Raw genomic sequence first — 21,524 nt, 5'->3', positions numbered from 1 at the left:
AGCCACTGGTCAGTCAGGGAAGTTCCAAGAAATAAATTTAACTTTTAATTACTGATGTTATATCCAGGTAGCTAGCCAAAAGTTAATCTTGTTTCTAAAAATTCATCTCCTAATTTGGAGAGGTTTTCTGTGTACGGAATGTGCAAATTATGATTTTATCTCTTCTTTTCCTATCCTTCTGTCTTTTACTTCATGGTATCATTGCATCAGAACCACGAGTATACTACTGATTGTATCAAGCAGTTCTGGTTTTATGCCATTGTTCCTGATTTACATAGAGTAATTCTAATGTTTTTACATTTTGGATAATGTTTGTTGGAGGTTCTGTTGTAGATATGCTTTGTGAAGTGTATTTATTTCTATTGCTGTGTTAAAATTTTTTCACAAACTTAATGACTTAAAATGGCACCCTTTTAATAAAAGGTTCACAGTTATGCAGGTCATAAGTTTCAGCATGATATGGTTGGATTTTCACTCCTGGTCTCAAAGGTTAAAATCAAGTGATCAGGCAAGATGAGTTCTCAGGTGGAGGTTCTCTGGAAGGAACTATTGGAAGAGTCCAGTTTTCTGTGGTTGTTGTACTTCTGTTGCTATTTCCCTGGTGACTGTCAACTAAGAGTTATTCTCAGTTTTAAGATGTTGTGCATTATGCTGCTTGTCACACGGCCCCCTCTGTCCCCAAAACCAGCAAGGAAGAATTTCTGTTAAATCCTTCTTGTGCTTTGAATCTCTCTAGCTGCTCTCTGACCTCTAGATCCAGATTTAAAGAGTTCCTGTGATTAGATCAGTCCTACCTGGCTCAGCTGATTATGGACCGTGCTTAGATCTGCAACATCCCTTCAAGCAGCACCTACCTTGGCATTTGCTTAAATAACTGGAGGAAGGTGTATGTATACCAGGGGCCAGAATCTTGTGGGCAGTCTTAGAACAATTCACTCTCTAGTCCCAGAAGATCCGTGTTCATGCCATATACAAAACATACTCACCCCAACCCAAAGTTCCTTAAGGTCTCATCTCATTACACTATCAACTCAAGTCCAAATCCTCATCAAAATGTCAGCTCAAATTTACAAAATTTAAAAAAATATGGATGAAGCTTCTAAAAGTAACCCACTATGGGAATAGTATCTATCAGCGAACTTGTGAAATTAGAGAGGCAAATTACACACTCGCAATGTTTCCACTTATAACAGTGGGACAGGCATAGGATAATTGATACAGACACTCTAGTTTCAAAAAGGGGAGAAATGGAGTGTAAAAAGAAGTCACTGATCAATAAGAGTTTTGAAGTTCAGTTAGACAAATGTTGAACTTTTCTTGAGGCCTGGGGATAATCCTTGGGGCCCTTGGCTCTACCCTCTGAGCTCTCTGCTTTATCCTCTGCCCTTTGGTTCCACCCAAGAGTGCAAAGGGGCCATCTCAGAGTACTATCCATCACATATTCATAGTTACCTAATAGTGTTCATCAGAAATGAGTGTTAATTTCATAAAGATTTTTTTTAATCTAATGAGTCATCATATAGTTTTCTTCTTTAATCTGTATTGAATGACAATTATTTACTTTGTAATAGAAAACTATTCTTTCATTTCTAGGATTGATTGGACTTAGTTTTTGCGATTTTAAAAAATTTAAAAAAATTTGTTTTGCTAATGTTTTATTAGGATTTTTGTACCTTTTAAAAATAGTGTTAATTTTGCTTTACATATTTGAGTCTATTTAGTTACATAAGTTTTTTTTTCAATGATCCCACTGACTTGAATTTTGTATCATTGTACATTTTTGAAGAATTGTTTGAAACAGTAGATTTTAAATTAGATAAATCAGCAATTATCTAATTAAATAAATTAGATAAATTTATCTAGTTAAATTATCTAGTTATCTAATAAATTATCTGGTTAAGTTATAATATAGTCATACCAAATTCATATACAACTTTAAAAAATGATGAGGAAGCTCTTTATGTACAACTGTAGGATTCCATTTAGATATATTATTAAGTGAAAAAAGTAACATTAGTACCTGGAAAATTAGTTTCTTGACAGATCTCCCTTTGTAAACAGATAAGAATATTAGATAAAAATTTATCTAAAGTTAACAGTTCATTGAAAGTGTGAATGATCTGGCAGGAAAGATGAGATACTCAGGCCAAAGATTTTGTGAACACAGAGTCCTCAAGGCATAGGCTGATCACTGAAGGAAGATTTTTCCCTGAAGACATTTGATCTCAGGTTGCTTTTTGCCTCCCAGAAAATAGGGCAACAGGAATCAGATACCAATGCCCTGGCAATGGAAGAGTCTAGTAAGTGACCCTTTCCTGAAATGTTTAGAGGCCAAAGACTTGCTGAGTCAGTGAGGGGAAAATCCATTGCCTCCTAACCTTTTCCAGGAGGCAAAAATTTTTGCCCTGTTTGAACCTTGAGACTGAGCAAAAGGAAGAAAAAAATGTCTTAGAAATTTAATCATTACCCAGCCCTTCCTCTGCCTTTAAACTCACTGGCCTTGGGTCATCTGCAAAACATTTCAAACCACACATGTATACATGCACACTGAGATGACTTGCCTCAAAGCTTTCTAAACAATCTCATCCTTTCTAAAATTCTCAAAAGCAAAAGGGGAGTAAGTAGACCTGAAAATCGGAAGGAAACAGTGGGAAAATTCCTAGATGAGAGAAAAAAAGCCTCTAGAGGGCAAAGGGGAAGCTGTCTTCACCATGTGTGGAATAGGGCTTGTCATAGTCAATTAAGGATACCCTTCTGAGTTTTGTTCTTTTCTCTACATTGCTCCAGAAAGAATATGAATTATTTCAAAATCAGTCTTGAGAAAAAGGAATCATAGGAGTTTAGAAAGGAATATTAAAAAAATGTATATGTGTGTTTAACAGTCACTTTGCTGTATAGCAGAAATTAGCATAACATTGTAAATCAACTATATGTCAATAAAAACAAAGAACGAAAAATCTGAAACTCAAAAAAAGAAATCACACACAAAAAGAGAAATCACAAGGAGTGTTCTAAAGTGCTTGGAACTGAGTAACAGTAAGATACTACATGTCAAGCTCTGGAAAGAGCAAATTCTACACCTCAGAACATATTTATTAAAAAAGAGAGAACTCAAAGACTTGGAAAATGAACAATGGAAAATGAAAAGATCCTAAAAAGAAGTAAATGTTAAACATAAAGGCAGAAATCAATTTTATATACATATATATATGTTTATATCTTTTATATGTTCACATATAATTAAAAGTCCATGGATAGATGAGCCTGGTGGGCTACAGTCTACAGGGTCACAAAGAGTTGGATACATCTGAGCACACAGACACTAGACTAGATAATTTGAATACAAAGGAACAATATGAAAATACCAAAATTATTAAGTATCAAAATTGACACAAGAAGAAATATAAAATTAAATAGGCCACTAACATTTATATAAATTGAAAAAGTATGCAATTTGTTGCCCACCCTCTCTTCTAGGATTTTTGTCCCCCATAATGTAGCTATAACTCTAATCTGATAGCAGTAATTCCATATTGTTTTTCCCCTGCCCTGCTTAAGATAAACAATCTAAAAAATATCCTGTAAATATCCAGCTGTTTATGTTGAAGGGTGCAGTGACTCAAGAACATTCATCCTGCCTCACTTCCATCCATGTATCTGTCTCTCTCTTCTTGAGATAGAACCAAAATAGTCCCCCCTCTTTCTGACATTCTCCACCAAGTGATAAACTGACAGGTGTATAAGAATCAAAATAACAGTGTGAATAACCTTGGTACATGGGTTATTTTATTTAGGGTTTTTCTAATGGAAAATCATGGCAGGGATATTCCCCCCCACCCCCCACCTCCTTTCCTGAACATTTCTAAGACGCTTTACATTTTAGTCCATGCGTTTATTTACAAAGTCGTCTCACATGGAATCAATAGTGCCCTGTTTAAGGAGAAGGAAGCCTATGTCATAGAGAATAATTTCTACCTTTCCTTGGAGAGACCTGGTTATCCACTTGCATAATGATGTTATGGTTGTTTTTCTTCTTGCTGAAGGGTTTGTTTGCTATCCCCTGCAAGTGCAAAACATACTGACATCAGCATTACAGAGGTAAGAACTGGTTAAAATCCACCTAGCACCTCTCTCTGCTTTAAAACATTAATCCAAGGGAAACTTGCTTTGTCATACCAGTACCCATTGTTTTGACATTTCACTTTTATGATATTTTTGTTAATTACAAAATACACAGAAAACCTGAAAACTCTAAAAAGCAGACAAGACATCCTGCCAAGCCATAATTCTATATCTAGTGAAGATATCCCTCCGAAGTGAAAGAGAAAGACTGTCAAACAAAACTTGAAAGAATTCATTGCCAGGAAATCTACCCTGTAGGGAATGTGAAAGGAAGCTTTTCAGACAGAAGCAGATTATTGAAGGTAGCTCATCGGTAAAGAACCTGCCTACAATGCAGGAGATGAAGCAAAAGCCTCAGGTTCCATTCCTGGGTCAGGAAGATTCCCCAGACAAGGAAATGGCAACCCACTCCAGTATTTTTGCCTGGGAAATACCAAGGACAGCTCATGGGGTCGCAAAAGAATCAGACATGATTCAGCAACTAATCAACAAACTTGGATGTACAAAAAGAAAAGAAGGATGTCAGAAAAGGAATTAAAGGTAACATACAGCTCTTTGTTTTTCTTCTATCTTCGTAGAGCTAAAAGATTTTTTAAAAATGCTTTTACAAGGAGAGGGAAATCATTCTCCTCACTACCCTGGACAAAATGACTCCTGCTGCCAGGTCTGCATTTGTTGGTGGGAAGCTCGACAAAGTGGGTGAGTCAAAGAGTTTTGTCTATATCAGCATGTATGACATCAGATGCCCAAAAAATACTTAAAATTTCTAAGGCTGGGTTTGCAAAGTATATATAAATCAGCAGTCTGTCAACCACCATTATTACTCATTGGGTCATCTGGGGCTGCCATTTATTTCAGTATACATATACACACACACCACCACCGCCACAAGCACACATAATCTCCACGCCACTCACACATACACAAGGACTAAACACCACACAATACACACTTCTCTTTCCTTTATTGACATAGCTGTCCACCTCAAACTCATCCCTAGGAATGTTTTTTTCTTTCCCTTGTGAAAAATCTATAAAAACACATGTTTTGTCCAACTCCCCCGTCCAAATTTCCCCAGATTGTTAAATAGCTTTGATAAAATTTCTAATAGAAGCCCTCCTGATTAATCCTTCTGGAGAATTAATTCTAAACTTTACTTTATGAATAATATATAAGCATATAGTTACTAACCTGATTTAGGACAGAAAAGCGATTCCTTTTTGCCCTGTGAAGACTTTCCTCTCAAATTTAAAAAATATTGAATTTCTGGATTTGCTAATTTCGCCACTTAAATCCTTCACCATATCCTTTGATCTCCCTAGGTCAAAGTTAAAAATTTAATTTTTAACTTACATTCTTGCCTTGAATCTTCAGGGGAGGGGAGGGAGTCTTAAAATCATCCAATGGACTAGAAACCTAGAAATCTGCCAGTCATTTCATGACTTTAATAGACAGACCCCCTGACCCCATCCCGCCCTGCCACCCCCCCAGGCTCCTTCTCTACCAGGAGGCATAACCTGCCCGTCCCATAAGAGTTTCCAGGGTTCTTTGATTGAGGATAGTTCCGTGTCTACAGTGCTATCTTGACAGGCATGCTATGGTGTTCTAAATGCTTTGTAAATGTCCTACTGGCTTTCTGCCCCATCTTCCTTCCCTCCCTTCTTTCCGTCCTTCCTTCTTCCCTCCTTTCCCTTCTGCCTCTCCTCTTGTTTCCTCTCCCCTTCCTCTTCCCGTCCCCTCTCATCTCTTCCAAAGGTCACATCTGTTTGGTATTCAAGCTACTCAGGAAGACGAGCATTTTACTGAGGTGTGTTATCTGAGGACTATGAATTCCCTCCTGGCTTCCCCTGCGATTACTCTAAGTTCTCCTGGTTCAGCCTCCCATCTATAGCAGTACTTGGGAGCATTTTACCTTGGAACTCTTTGAAGACAAGATACTGAGTAGATAGGGACATCTAAGCCCTGAAATCAAAAATTGTGCACTATAATTTCTCACATACTGAAGCATTTTAAAATTTATTATGCTTTCAAAGTGCTTAATACATGTTTGGCACATAGATGATGCTCTATAACATGATCAAGTTATTTTCTCTCTAAAGAAATGTTGAAAGAAAAGTAGAGTCACAGATATAGAAAACAAACTTATGGGTACTGGAGGGTAAGTGGGGGAGAGATAGATCGGAAAATTGGGAATGACATATACACACCACTATATATAAAATATATAACTAATAAGGACCTATTGTGTAGCACAGGGAACTCAATACTCTGTAATGGCTTATATGCGAAAAGAATTTTAAAAGAGAGTGGCTGTATATACAATTTGTAATTTATATGTATATATACATATATATAAAACTGATTCACTTTGCTGCACACCTGAAACTCATACATTGTCAATCAATTATACTCCAATAAAAATATTTTTAAAAATGTTGAAAACTTTAACTCATTTGCCCAAGAGTCTTTGATACCTTGTTATATTCACCTGATTTTTTTTCTTTTTATGAAACCCAGGTTGTGCTGATTTGTATCTGGCTCTTTCAGGATGTTTTTACTATTTGTCCTATCTGACACAAAGGCTGTCAATTTCTGATATTTTCTGGGAAAGGGACCCATTTATTGACTGAAAGTCCTAAGTCAACAGTTGTTTAATGTCCATGTTTTAAGCAAACAACCTTCCCATCTGGTGTCAATATCCCCAGTTCTAGGTACTGATTACCCAGGAGGGAACCTTCATTCTGTTTGCTGACCCCAAAGCTTTATACTGCTTTGTGATACCCTTCGAAATTGCTTCTGAATTCTACATCTGGATTCTGTGTTTTCCTTATTAAGTTTTTAAGTTTAACACTTTATTATGGAAAGTTTCCAACACGTAGGAAAAAAAGTAGATCAATCTAATATAACCATAGACCCATTAACCAGTTTCCACAATTTTCAATATTTGGCCATTTGAGTTTCCATATACCATACCCAACAGTGGTTTTCTGTATTATATCATGTCATTTCTCCAACAAAAAGTACAGCATGGCTATATAATTCATTAGGACTTGGGAAAACATAACATGCCATCATCACCTCTAACAAATGAGCAATAACTCCTTAATATCATCTAATATCATGAAAATTTTCCTAATTGCTTCAAAGTTATTCATTTATACTCTATTTATTTAAATGAGGATCCAAACAAGATCCACAAATGAAACTTAATTGTTGTGGCTCTCAGGTCTAATTCCATAACAATCCTTCCACTCACCCACATTTTCTATTTGCTGATATTTAAAACAGTACAACAAAAGAGTCATTTGCAGAATTATTCTCATAATTGATTTGACTAATTGCTTCCTATGTCATTTGATATATTTCTTTATCCCCTTACATCCTTATTACTCTGAGTATGGAGAGTTGGTTAGATTCAGGAAAAGAGTACTTCATAAGGGTGTCTGATGCTTTCAACACAGCAGGTTGTCTCACTTTTAGTAAGACTGATCAGTGTGTTCAGATATTCTCAGCTTGACTTATCCACTAACAAAGTACTTATCAACCTTTCACCTGTGGGAAATAGATGGGGAAACAGTGGAAACAGTGTCAGACTTGATTTTTCTGGGCTCCAAAATCACTGCAGATGGTGACTGCAGCCATGAAATTAAAAGACGCTTACTCCTTGGAAGAAAAGTTATGACCAACCTAGACAGCATATTCAAAAGCAGAGATATCACTTTGCCGACTAAGGTCCGTCTAGTCAAGGCTATGGTTTTTCCTGTGGTCATGTATGGATGTGAGAGTTGAACTGTGAAGAAGGCTGAGCACCGAAGAATTGATGCTTTTGAACTGTGGTGTTGGAGAAGACTCTTGAAAGTCCCTTGGACTGCAAGGAGATCCAACCAGTCCATTCTAAAGGAGGTCAGCCCTGGGTGTTCTTTGGAAGAAATAATGCTAAAGCTGAAACTCCAGTACTTTGGCCACCTCATGCAAAGAGTTGACTCATTGGAAAGACTGTGATGCTGGGAGGGTTTGGGGGCAGGAGGAGAAGGGGACCTCAGAGGATGAGATGGCTGGATGGCATCACTGACTAGATGGACGTGAGCCTGAGTAAACTCCAGGAGTTGGTGATGGACAGGGAGGCCTGGCATGCTGTGATTCATGGGGTTGCAAACAGTCCGACACTACCGAGCGACTGAACTGAACTGAATGTTACCTAGAACTGTTATTTCATTATAAATTGCAAAATGGTGACTCTAGAATACTACTGTGCCTTCATTTATGAGCTGCAATTTTCTACAAAATAGGAAATTCACCTAGTCAAATATTTGGTTACCCTGAAATACAGATTTAAAAGGAAAGTCAGGATAAGTATTTCAAACTTTTCAGAGTAATAATAATTCAATGCCTTAGTAAAGATGACTAAGTAAAATGACCTCATGGAATCACAGTCCTTACTCTATTTTGATGCTTAAATTATCTCTTCTTTGGCCAGCAGGAGTCCCTTCAAGCTGGCTCCTACGTCATTATGACATGACCCTAGTGATCTTGGATAGCTTGTTTTCTAGCATGCAATATTTTCTAGGGTCCTCATATATTTTCTGTTCCCAGACCTGGACTTTCTGAAGGAGTGCTGGTTCCTTTCAGAAGGAAACAATATTAAGAGACCACATACTGGGCATTGGGGTGCATCTAGCTATTTCAGTGGAAGAACTCAGAAAAAGTATTTTTTAGAAAAAATAAATAAATTCTAATATTTCCAAATCAAACTGAATATTAGAGCAATTTTTTAAAAAGTTAAATTTTATACTCTTGCATTTTCCCCTTATGTTGAACACCTTGGTTCTTAATTATCTTTCTTGCTTTATTGTAATATAATCATATTAACATCAAAATAACACTAATATTATTACTTGAATAAATTTTTTGCCTCTTTTAGAACCAGACCTTGATATCAAGATTCCTGTAAAAGTGATTTAATAGGTAGTATTTTCAGAAAAACAATAAAGACAGTAGGGAAGTAAGGAGAAAAAGAAAGGTAAGCAAACAAGGGTGTGGTAACAACCTAAATCTGGAGGAAGGTAATTTGGGGTTAATTCTGCAAGGGAACAATGGGCATAGCCTAGGCCACACCTCAGAGTTTTTCTAACCAAAGCTAAAGAAGTTGGAGTATTTATATGCCAGCATCTATCTATCACTGGCCAAGGGCTGCCTCCGGGAGGTCCAGAGTCCCCAAGCACTTCTCTCAGTGACTACAGGTCAAGTAGGTTCCAGCAGCCCAAGGACAGCCCTCAAACCAAGTGATGGGTGTGCCGGCTATTGTCAATGAAAGCACAAGGGGCATTGGTATTCATGCCCCAAAATGTCAAAGACCCCAGAAGATACAGGCAGAACACTGACAGCTTCCTATTCGTCACATTGTCCAGTTCCATTCTCTTTTCAATTAAGTTCATAGCACTGATTCTTTAGGAAGGAAAGATTAATGAAACATTTACTTGTCCGCAGCTGCAATCAGTCCCAAAGGCTTAACTGATATTCACGATCTTCCCTCATCCACCCCTTACAGGTCTCCTCTCTTGGCCAGTCCTTTTGTTGCTTTGGGTTGCTTGCAGAGTATGGTGACCCAATAATTCATCTCTGGAGGTTTGATGTCACAACTCTGTCTAATGTAGTTGCTGTAATTACGTATTCATAGTTAAAAAGGGTATGGGATTTCCCAAGCTCTGGACATACTTGTCCCTGTCCCTATTATGTAGTAGTAACCAACCATCTCATAACGATCAGGGCTAATTACTCTGGCCAGTCTGGTGACTCCTTTCTTTTGCTCTTGGGTCTACCAGCAAGAGGATCCCAAAATGACAAGTCAGCACTCATAGTTTTAGGCATTTTGGAACCCTTACTGAGCCCATTCCTGGAAGTATTCCTCTTTTCTGGGAACTAGGACTTCTATACATGCTGAAAATAAAGTTCTACTAACGATATGCCATCTGGCAAAACATATGCAATTAAGACTACCACTGGATTAAGTGGACTTCTCAGGTGGCACTAGTGGTAAAGAACCCGCCTGTCAGTGCAGGAGATGCAGGCCTGATCCCTGGGCCAGCAAGATCCCCTGGAGAAGGAAATGACAACCCACTCCAGTATTTTTGCCTGGGAACTCCCATGGACAGAGGAGTCTGTCAGGCTCCAGTCCATAGGGTCACAAACAGTTGGATACGACTGAAGCGATTTAGCACCCACTGTTCAGATTAAGTCTATGGTAATTCTTCATCTTCTGTTACAATCCATTTGTGCTGGGGCCACAAAATGGTGAGTTGTATGGGAACATGGTAGAGGCCATCATCCTAGTATCCTGTAAATCTTTTAAAATGGCATTACTCTGCTATTCCACCTGCCATGCAGTATTGCTTTTGAATTGCTAATTTGCCAGTAGTGGACCATTTCAGGTGTTCCATTTAGGCTTATATAACATCAAGTCTTGAGTCATAGTATTGTATCCCCATATTGTCAAAGTCTCCCTTATCCAGCCTTACATTTTGCCCCAAAACCCTGGTCCCATATTTCAGGCACACTCTCCAGATCCCTGATACTTTGTTGGTGAACAGTCCCTTCCCTCCCTTAGTGGGACCAGAACTATTTCAGTTAAGACACACTAGGATCTAACCTCAGAGAAAGCAGTGGCAACCCACTCCAGCACTCTTGCCTGGAAAATCCCATGGACGGAGGAGCCTGGTAGGCTGCAGTCCATGGGGTCACTAAGAGTCAGACACAACTGAGCGACTTCACTTTCACTTTTCACTTTCATGCAGTGGAGAAGGCAATGGCAACCCACTCCAGTGTTCTTGCCTGGAGAATCCCAGGGGCGGGGGAGCCTGGTGGGCTGCCGACTATGGGATTACACAGAGTTGGACACGACTGAAGTGACTTAGCAGAAGCAGCAGGATCTAACCTAGTTATTTGTCTCGTGTTAGGTTTATTATTTGTTAGGTGTTAAAGGAAAAGAGAATAGAACTTAAACAGTCTTTAGAGAGGCTGCTATCTGCCAGTAGCAGAGCAAATAAGTTTCAGGTTTATCTAAAATGTGATATTAGCATAAGAGACATTTTGTGCCTTTAAATAGTCTTGTGTTTTTGCTAATCTAACAATCAAATCTTCAATCTAGTCTTTAGAGCATATCTTCTCTCTATTGGAGACTGTGATATCTATGTGCTGCCAGGGAGGTTTTCTGACTTTCATATCAGGTTCTTAGTCGCTCAGTCATGTCCAACTCTTTGCAACCTCATGGACTAGAGCCCGCCATGCTCCTCTGTCCATGGGGATTCTCCAGGCAAGGATACTAGAGTGGTTGCCAAGGTCTCCTCCAGGGGGTCTTCCATATCATATTCTGATATAATTCTCCTGTTTGAGTCCCTCAGCCAACCTTGAAGTTGTTATAATTGCTATTTCTCCATATCTCTCAAGACTAGAAGTATTGACTAAGCTAGTGCTTGCCCTTTCACCTGTATCTCACTTCCCATCCCAATGTTCTGCTACTGTTACAGTAGGCCAAGACCACTACTGCTACCTTACTAACATCAAATGTGTCCTTGTGGCATCCAACTTGAGTGATTCAACTCCAGAAGTCTATCCTGAGACTCTGTCTCCTAGGTTCCCTTGTAGAAACAGTTGTCTTGGATCAAATTCTCTAGAATCAGATCTTGAAATAATTCCTATGAAAATGATCTATTAGGACACATTCTCAAGAAAAACTGTCAGAGAAGATCTAGAAGGGATATCAAGTAAGTTTCAGGTCAATTCTTAGGGAGTTTGAGAGACAGTGTAGATTTTGTCTCAGAGTAGGAGCAAGGAAGCTGGAGGATTTATATCTCTGTGGCAATGAATTATTGGCTTCTTGTTCCTGGAGGACATAAATTCTCAGGCATGTTCCTGTTGGTAGACAAAACAGGCTCCAATAACCTTAGGGCAGCTCTGTAGTAAGGTGCCAGGTACTGGAAATGAAAGCTCACCTTAAATTAGTATGCATTCTGGTTAAGGCAAATGGAGGATGTGTACTGCAGTTACTGCATGTAGTTGAAGATTTTTTTTGATGGGAAAGAGCCTCTACATTGATTTTTTTAGCACACATATAGCTAAGGGAGGGATTGTCTCAGGATGAACCTAAGCTGTTTCTATTAATAATAGTAAAATCAAAGTATGCTTGGTTTATGGCGAAATCCAATGGAGTAATTCTCACCAGGAATCTCTTCATAAGTGGCTAAAGATACCCTGGGAATGAGGAAAATCAGAAAAAAAAAAAAGAAAAGGAATAATGGAGGCAGGCACACAATCTCAATAATGCTGATTCAGTAGCAATGACATAGTAAATAGAGGCAATTATTTTTTTTTAATTTTTAATTTTTTTAATTTTAAAATCTTTAATTCTTACATGCGTAGAGGCAATTATTGAGAGTAAAAGTGAGTGTGGTTCAGCCCTTCAGACTTCATGAGGAGAGAGGAGTCTGCAGTTAAAAACTAAAGGAGCAGTTTTACCAGAATCTCTTTAAGACACAATGCTCAAGATAGTTCTGCTTGAAACTCATGTAATGAAGTGGGAAGGGACACTTGGAAGATATTGGTTGCTGGGCTGCACCCCACAGGCCTGCAAGCCCTGTACTTCCCCATCCTCGAAACTGAAGAATGAGCCTAGAGTCATTGACAGAAACATCAGTGGTGTAACAGAGAGAGAATCCTACATGTTTGAAGCCAGGTCCTGGAGTGATAGACCCCATGTGGGGAGGAAGGCAGGCAGGACGTGGCAGCAGTCTTAATTGGGTTGGGGTGGTGGGGCCAGGAGGCTACCATTTATAGGGGAATTGAGATCAGGCTGGCTCATCAGTTACCAGGGAAACCAGCAACGAGGGCACATCCCTCATAGCCCCTTAGGTTAACGACCATCAGAAGGCTGATGTTTTGCTTTAATAAACTAGCAGGTGGAGCCATTCTGGCCTAAGGGGCAGGGGGAAAGCATGCTCATGTCGGGGACTGAGTCAAGTTGGCTCATTGGTTGCCAGGGAAACCAGCAGAGGGGCATGCCGCTCATGGCCCCTTTGATAAGTAATTATAATAGAAATGTTCTGATCTAAAGTTAGAACAATCATTAACTGGGGCTGCAGCAGGTTTGAAGGATGGTCAGTAGTGTAGGTAGGGAGTAGCTGAAACAGGCACAGGATGAGCAGATGTATAGAGCAAAAGAACAGCCACCTTGAGCGGCCTGACAAAACACCCCTCTCCTATACACCCTGCACGATCCTTACATTCTTGCTCCCCCACCACTTACCTTCCACATTATCTGTGGGGTAAGGTATGCAGAGGTGAACTGCAACTAAATACCACAAATGCAATACAGATGACAGCAGCTAAAGAGTGTTAGGAGTCCAGGAGGTGGGCAAACTTGAGTCAGGCCCTTATTGAGTCAATTGTTCATGGAAGGTCCAGAGGAGGACCACATTGGCATCTCCCTGTAGACCCAGAAATCCAACTCATTTCATAGGGAGGCCACTGTTGTCACCCAGTCTGTGAACAGATTTCCTCTGCTCAGACTAGGGATGAAACATAAGTTGTTTAACAGGTGCAGTACAGGGGAGAGCATGACCATTAAGCAAAATAGAAGCAGTACCTGCATTCTGAGATAATACCACCCCTGTCTGTGGTTTCTGTCCTGGCCTGAGGACCTCGCTACCCATCCACCTGCAGACCCCATAGCTGAGGTCTGAATACTGCAGAGATCATATAACGAGACCTCAGGGTTAAATAGAATGGCATCCTTCTCCAGTAGGGGGCCTAGATTAGTTACCTTAGTCCTTTTAGGTGGGGCCCAGGAGGAGGAGAGAGGTGAAACCTTTAAGTCCCTTTCTAATTTTCTTCCCCATAAGGCTGCAAATCCAAACCATGGGGACTTACCTGCCAGTCTCAGGGCCATGTTGTTATAATGTGGTTCACTGGGGAAGATCCTATGATGAGGGCAAACGTGAATTATTGTCCTGACCAACAGTTGGCAACAGTCCGTCAGTGGTCAATTAGTGAACTCGATGGCACTGACTAGTTGCCTCTGAGTTAAGATGGTGTCAGCACTGGGACCACTGCTCCTGGGATGTGTCCACTGCTGAGGGAGAGGGTTTCCTGTCTCAAACGTTGAAGCATCTCATTCACAGCTCCAGCAGCAATGGAGTTGTGAGGAGGGGAAGATGCCACTGTGTGTCATTCTTATGGACCCATTCCGGAACTTCATGGCTGGAAAACTGGATTCCCTCATCACTATTGATGTCCATGGGGGTCCTGAATCTCACACACAGCTGTTCTAGACCCCAAACAGTGGCTTATTCACCAGCTATCTCTTGGGAATCTAGTGAACCACGAGCATGGGGCTGCTACTTTTAAAGTGGAAAAAGGCTCTGTGGTTAACAGGATTTCGTCAACATAATGGAAAGAGAAAGATGCTTCTCATAGTAGACAGCTGCCACAAGGCCCCATATGCTAGTGAACAGCCTGCATGTTCAGAGTCACCACTGCAACTTTCTGTTCCTTGTCCTTATTTCCTAACATCTCACACTCACAAGAGTTTCCTCCATCTTCTGGCTGACTCACCATTCTGCACCCTGCAAGCCTTGTACTTGCCCAGCCTTGAGACCAAAGAGATAACCTAGAGACAGTGACGAAGACAGCAGTGGCTTATTGGACAGGAGACCGCATATGTCTGAAGCCAGGTCCTGAAGCTGCACCTCCACACCATACGGCAACCAAGGAGCAAAACATGCAAGGCCGGGGCCTGCGGAGGTTACCATTTATAGGGGGAATGATATCAAGGAGGTTGGCTCATCAGTTACCAGGGAAACCAACAGCCAGGGCACTTCCCTCCCAGCCCCTCAGGTTAACGACCATCATGAGCACAGCTGTTTCCCTTTAATAAACTAGCAGGTGGAGCCGTTCTGGCCTAAGGAGCAGGTGGAAAGCACATTCCTGTGAATAGAGTGTAGGTGAAGCATGTGTAGGTCAATCAGGAGATGTACAGAGAGTAAGAGATAAGCTACCTTGAGAAGCCTGACCTTACGCTAGTGTTATAACTCAGTTCACCAGATATTCATTAAAAATGCTTATTTTGAAGACTCAAAGGAGCATGGCACAGCCTTGGAATGTCGGGGCCTTCAGCATGTCAGTTACATCCATTTAGTGCTCTGAGTGACAAGATTGTTGTTGTTCAGTCACTAAGTCATGTCTGACTCTTTGTGACACCACGGACTACAGCACACCAGGCTTCCCTGTCCACTCTCTCCCAGAATTTGTTCAAATTTATGTTCATTGAGTCAGTGATGCCATCTAACCCTCTCATGCTCTGCCACCCTCTTCTTTTTTCGCCTTCAATCTTTCCTGGTGTGAGGGCCTTTTCCAATGAGTTGGCTCTTCACATCAGGTGGCCAAAGCATTGGAGCTTCAGCTTCAGCAAGAACCTGTCTTTTGTGTGGGCCCTTTCCAAGCTTCCACTGGAGGAAGGCAGGGCACTAGAAATATGTTCATATAGTCTTAAGTGTTTGAACATTTTGACCAGCTTTTAATCACAGTTGTGTAAGACCACTATTTGTCTCCATTCTGTTGGTCTCCGTGAGTGCTGGGTGATGAAGTGATGGATGCAACTGTTTAATATTGATAAGGCAAAGCTTAAGCGGGAACGTGTTTAATTTGGGCTAGAAATTAGGGTATGTTTGTGTGGTTTAGGTCAATAATGGGTAGAATTAAATTACTGTTAGCTAACCTTGTATAAGAACAGCTTCCTGCTGCTAAGTTGCTTCAGTCATGTCCAACTCTGTGCAACCCCATAGACAGCAGCCCGCCAGGCTCCCCTGTCCCTGGGATCCTTCAGGCATGGAGTGGGTTGCCATTTCCTTCTCCAATGCATGAAAGGGAAAAGTGAAAGTGAAGTTGCTCAGTCGTATCCAACTCCTAGCGACCTCATGGATTGCAGCCTACCGGGCTCCTCTGTCCATGGGATTTTCCAGGCAAGAGTACTGGAGTGGGTTGCCATTGCCTTCTCCACAGCTTCCTGGGATACTTATTATATCATCCATAATGTCTACTCATGTGTGTAACGGAATTTAAATACAATGAAAAGGAGTGAATCAAATGAACATGGGATTTCCCAGGTGGAGCTAGTGGTAAAGAACCTACCTGCCAATGCAGGAGACCTAAGAGACACAGGTTCAACCCCTGGGTGGGGAGGATCCCCTGGAGAAGGGCATGGCAACCTACTCCAGTATTCTTGCCTAGAGAATCCCATGGGCAGAGGAGCCTGGTAGACTACAGTCCACAGGGTCACAAACAGTAGGACATGACTGAAGCATGCAAACACACATAGCCAAAAAACAAAACAACTATGGTGTGGGGAAAACACTTTTGTATTTGTTTTGAATTTCAGAAAAGACAACAGAGATCACTTATAAAAACTTGACTGCAGTAGGAAGAGAAGAATCAAATTTCTGTCTTTAGGAGCTTTCATTGTATAGTATATAACTTAAAAAATATAAGACACCTAAAGTTAGGATCATGTTAATCAACTGGTTCAATTTTAAGTCATCTTTCATTTTCAATGTAGGCATTTTAATAATAGATTAAATAATCAAGATCTTTCTTCTGATACAGCATATGGAGGCTTTAGGTTATATGGTCCACCAGGAAAAACTTACAGGTTTCATTAGTAATTTTTTTTTTCTTTTGCCACATTAATATAGGGAAAAAAGAGGGTTCACCAAACAAAAATGTATCTACTTTGGAACTTCTTAATTTAGTTCAACAAGTGTAGTCAGGAGGCATTTTACTGAGGAAAAAAGAAAAAGGATGCCCTTACCTCCCCGCCCCCGCCCCCCCAGCTTTATTGGGATATAATTCACATGTGACATTGTATAAGTTTACAGCATGTTGACTTGAAACACTTACATTTGCAAAATGATTACCGCCATAGTGTTAGCTAACACCTCCATCATGTCACATTATTACCATTATTACCATTTCTTTTTTGTGTTGAGAATGTTTAAGATTTACTCTTAGCAACAGTCAAGTGTAAAATATATTATTCACTGTAATCACTATGCTGTACATGAGATTCCCGAACTTGCTCTTATAACTGGAAGTTTGTACTCTTTGACCAACTTCTCCCCTTTTCCCCGATCCCCCAGCCCCTGGTAACTCCCATTCTAATCTCTACCATTGTAATCTTGTTTCTATGAATTTGGCTTTTTTAGATTTCCCCTGTGAAAGTGAAAGGGAAAGTGAAGTCGCTCAGTCGTGTTCGACTCTTTGCAACCCCGTAGACTGTAGCCTACCAGGCTCCTCTGTCCATGGGATTTTCCAGGCAATAGTACTGGAGTGGATTGCCATTTCCTTCTCCAGGGGATCTTCTCAACCCAGGGCTCAAACCCAGGTCTCCTGCATTGTAGACAGACGCTTTACCGTCTGAGCCATCAGGGAAGCCAGATTTCCCCTATAAGTGATATCAAAGTATTTGTGTTTATCTGACTTATTTTACTTAGCATAATGCCTTCAAAATCCATTCATGTTGTGCAGAATGTCTTTCATTTTCATGGCTTAAATAAACATCTTCATTTTCCATTCCTCACTGATGGACAATTGGGCTGTTTCCATATTTTGGCTATTGTGAATAATGCTGCAATAAACATAGGAGTGCAGATATCTGAGATACTGTTTTCATTTCCTTTGCGTACATGGTACTGGGGCTGCTGGATCATGCAATAATTCTGTTGTTAATTTTTTGAGGAAATCACCATACTGTTTTCTTTAGTGGGTGCACCACTACCTTCCCATCAACATTGTACAGGGTTCCCTTTTCTCCACATCCTCACCAACACTTGTTATCTATTATTTTTTTGATAATGGACATTCTAATATGTATGAGATGATATCTCATTGTAGTTTTGAATTGCATTTCACTGATGATTAATGAAGATCATGGCATCCGGTCCCATCACTTCATGGGAAATAGATGGGGAAACAGTGGAAACAGTGTCAGACTTTATTTTGGGGGGCTCCAAAATCACTGCAGATGGTGACTGCAGCCATGAAATTAAAAGATGCTTACTCCTTGGAAGAAAAGTTATGACCAACCTAGGTAGCATATCGAAAAGCAGAGACATCACTTTGCCAACTAAGGTCCGTCTAGTCAAGGCTATGGTTTTTTCAGTAGTCATGTATGGATGTGAGAGTTGGACTATGAAGAAGGCTGAGCACCAAAGAACTGATGCTTTTGAACTGTGGTGTTGGAGAAGACTCTTGAGAGTCCTTTGGACTGCAAGGAGATCCAACCAGTCCATTCAGAAGGAGATCAGCCCTGGGATTTCTTTGGAAGGACTGATGCTAAAGCTGAAACTCCAGTACTTTGGCCGCCTCATGCGAAGAGTTGACTCACTGGAAAAGACTCTGATGCTGGGAGGGATTGGGGGCAGGAGGAGAAGGGAATGACAGAGGATGAGATGGCTGGATGGCATCACTGACTCGATGGGTGTGAGTCTGAGTGAACTCCGGGAGTTGGTGATGGACAGGGAGGCCTGGCGTGCTGCGATTCATGGGGTCGCAAAGAGTTGGACACGATCGAGTGACTGAACTGAACTGAACTGATGATTAATGATGTTGAGCACTTTTCATGTAACTGTTGGCCACTTTTATGCCTTCTTTTGGAAAATGTCTATTCAGTTCTTCTACCCACTTTTAAGTCAGATTTTTTCATTATTGAGTTGTATGAGTTCTTTATATTTTGGATATTAACCCCTTATCAAACATGATGGGCTTCCCTGGTGGCTCAACAGTAAAGAATCTGCCTGCAATTCAGGAGCCGAAGGAGATACAGGTTTAATCCCTGGGTCAGGAAGATCCTCTGGAGGAGGACACAGCAACCCAACCAGTATTCTTGCCTGGAGAATCCCATGGACAGAGAAATTCCATGGTGGGCTATGGGTTCCATGGGTTCACAGAGAGTTGCACATGACTGAAGTGACTTAGCATGCATGGAAACATATCATTTGCAAATATTCTCTTCTATTAAGTAGGCTGTTTTTTCATTTGTTGATGGACTTTTTCCTGGAATCCCATTCTTAAAGATTACTTCAGATTTTACATTTTCTTTCTATACGTTCAAGGCAGACTCCTATATTTGAATCCTTATTGTGTTTTCAAAGACCTTGCTCCATCTCTTCGCCCTGTCCTTCCATAACTTCATTCCCATTCCAGCATTTCTTCCCCAAAGCTTCCCTGGGCCAGGTTCCTTTCCCCACTAGGTCACTCTTCCTTTCCCTCTGTTCTCCTCTGGCTATATTCCCATCCCTTCCTCTTCCCATCTAAACTTTCTGAAAATAATTTTCTTGTTTCCTCTGCTCTCTCATGCCTCTTCACCCACCATCAAACTGCAAAATGACCTGCATACCCATGTCTCTGCTGAATATGCCATGAAAAAGCCCCCAGTGAACTACTAATCACAAGGTGATTGTGTTCCTTTCCTGACCTCCCCTAACTGAACTGCAATGTACTTGTTGTTGATCTGCCATGTTTCTTGAAGGCCATGAGTTCCCATGATAGCTGTATCCTCCCATTGTTCCTCACATGTACAAGCCTGCCCGTTTAATCTCTGTTGTGTGCGGGCATTGCTTATTCTGTCCACTCCTTGAATGTTGGCATTCTGTCTTTGGTTTGGTATTTTTTCATCCATAGGCTCTTCCAGAGCTCTACACATTTAGGTCTTTAGTACTGAGCATACATACTTTTATATCTTTGTCTCTATCCCAGTCTTTTTTGCAAGTTTTAGATACACAGTCAGGCTTTTTGTTGTACTTGCTGTTATGCATTGAATTGTCTCCTCCAAAGATGCTGAAATCCCCCAGAACCAAATGTCACCTCATTTGGAAGTAAGGTCTTTGCAGATAACCAAGTTAAGATGAAGTCATTCAGGTGGGCCCTAATTAAATACGACTTGTATCTTTATAAATTAGGGGCTTTATTTTTTGGCTGCGTCTGTGACTTGTGGGTTCTTAGTTCCCTGACCAGAGATCAAGCCCCGGCAAGAGCAGTGAAAGTGCTGACTCCTAACCACTGGGCCACCAGAGAATTCCCCAAACAGGGAAATTCTGACACAGAAACAGATGTGTAGAGAAGGGAGATGAGACGAAGACACACAGAGAAAGCTATCTACACGCCAAAGCATGGCTGGAGCTACCGGAAGAGAGGCATGGGACAGATTCTCTCTCACAAATCTCAGAAGGAACCAACTCTGCTGACATTTTGCTTTTGGACTTCTAGAATTTTGAGACAATAAATTACTACTGTTTAAGCCACAAGCCTGAGGTATTTTGTTATGGCAGCCCAGGAAAGATATACACACACCTGCTTGTTTATCCCACTTTTACTACTAATTCATGTCTCAAACTCAAATCATTATCTTCCCCATGAAAAGGACTCTTCCTGAATTCTCTGGCTTAGTTATTCAGACCACTCTCTATCCCATATCTGAGGTTAGGACTCCTATCTCCTCTCTTCTCCTGCATCCATCTAACCCAATGCCATGATCTTTCAGTTCTATCTCCTGAACATTATTCATGTCTTTCTTCTTTCCATGCCAGGTCTTCTAGCCCTAGGTCAGTCCTCACTGCTGCTGTGTGGACCACTGACTAGTCTTCCTGATTCTGGAATTGAGCCAGCATGTTCTATCTAGAGAGAAAATCTGCCCATGTCACTATCAATGCTAGGATACTCTTCAAGCTTTTTAACATGGCAAACAAGACCTCTGTGCTCTGTCACACTCACCTCCCTACCTTAATCTTCTGTCCTTCACTAACTGACCATGTAGGCAAGTGACTCCCTTAAGAATCCATCCTTTTTCTTGCTTTCATGCTTTTGCATAAGTTGTTTTCCAACATGGGAAATTTTACCATAACCCTCCTCATTTAACATATAGATCAGGAATTACTTGCAGAAGATCTCCCCTTTGTTCTTCAGTTTAGGATTAGAACCCCTCATATGTCTCCTCTAATGACCTGTATGTTCCCCTGCTATTGTACCTAAGATAATGCACTGCCATGTATTATTATGTCTATCTTCCACATTTGAATAGGGACTGTGTCTAATTTACTCAAGTGTTCTAAGGGTTTAGATTCTAGACTATGGAAAATCTCAGTAATTGCTCTTGTTTATTCAAATGTGACCTTCTTTATCCTTGCCCTAATTTTTCACCCAGAACTAGTGTCTATAACATCAATTCTATATAAAATAACTTAATGGCTATAATCTATTCTACATGGTAAAGATCATCACGGGGAGCAACCTAGAATGTGGTTCTGGTCCCTCTGAACATGCTATGACCTACTGACACCCACAAATTATAATTTAAAGAA

The 21,524-nt window shown here is 40.6% G+C and overlaps 1 protein-coding gene and 1 long non-coding RNA gene across 5 annotated transcripts in view; one reads left to right on the top strand and one right to left on the bottom strand.

Annotated features, from left to right (window-relative positions):
* SLC17A1 (solute carrier family 17 member 1) overlaps positions 1 to 5,540 on the bottom strand; it is a 98,731-nt gene extending 93,191 nt beyond the window's left edge. For 3 of the 4 annotated variants that reach the window (XM_060403419.1, XM_004019091.5, XM_042236812.2), the window contains exons 1-2: positions 5,314 to 5,540; positions 3,976 to 4,060 (exon numbers count right to left, since the gene is read on the bottom strand). In XM_060403419.1, the coding sequence (XP_060259402.1) occupies positions 3,976 to 4,009 (34 nt within the window). In that variant the 5' untranslated portion in view covers positions 4,010 to 4,060; positions 5,314 to 5,540. The remainder of the gene's footprint in view (positions 1 to 3,975; positions 4,061 to 5,313) is intronic. The other variant, XM_060403420.1, reaches the window with a different exon arrangement.
* The window catches only part of LOC132658266 (uncharacterized), an 81,412-nt gene continuing 64,057 nt past the window's right edge, over positions 4,170 to 21,524 (top strand). Inside the window, exon 1 of the long non-coding RNA XR_009597645.1 lies at positions 4,170 to 4,662. This is a non-coding gene — a long non-coding RNA (uncharacterized LOC132658266). The remainder of the gene's footprint in view (positions 4,663 to 21,524) is intronic.

This window comes from Ovis aries, chromosome 20 (genome assembly GCF_016772045.2).
Source record: "Ovis aries strain OAR_USU_Benz2616 breed Rambouillet chromosome 20, ARS-UI_Ramb_v3.0, whole genome shotgun sequence".
Lineage (NCBI taxonomy): Eukaryota > Metazoa > Chordata > Mammalia > Artiodactyla > Bovidae > Ovis > Ovis aries.
The sequence above is the reverse complement of the archived record's forward strand: the minus strand, read 5'-3'. Positions and strand labels throughout refer to the sequence as shown.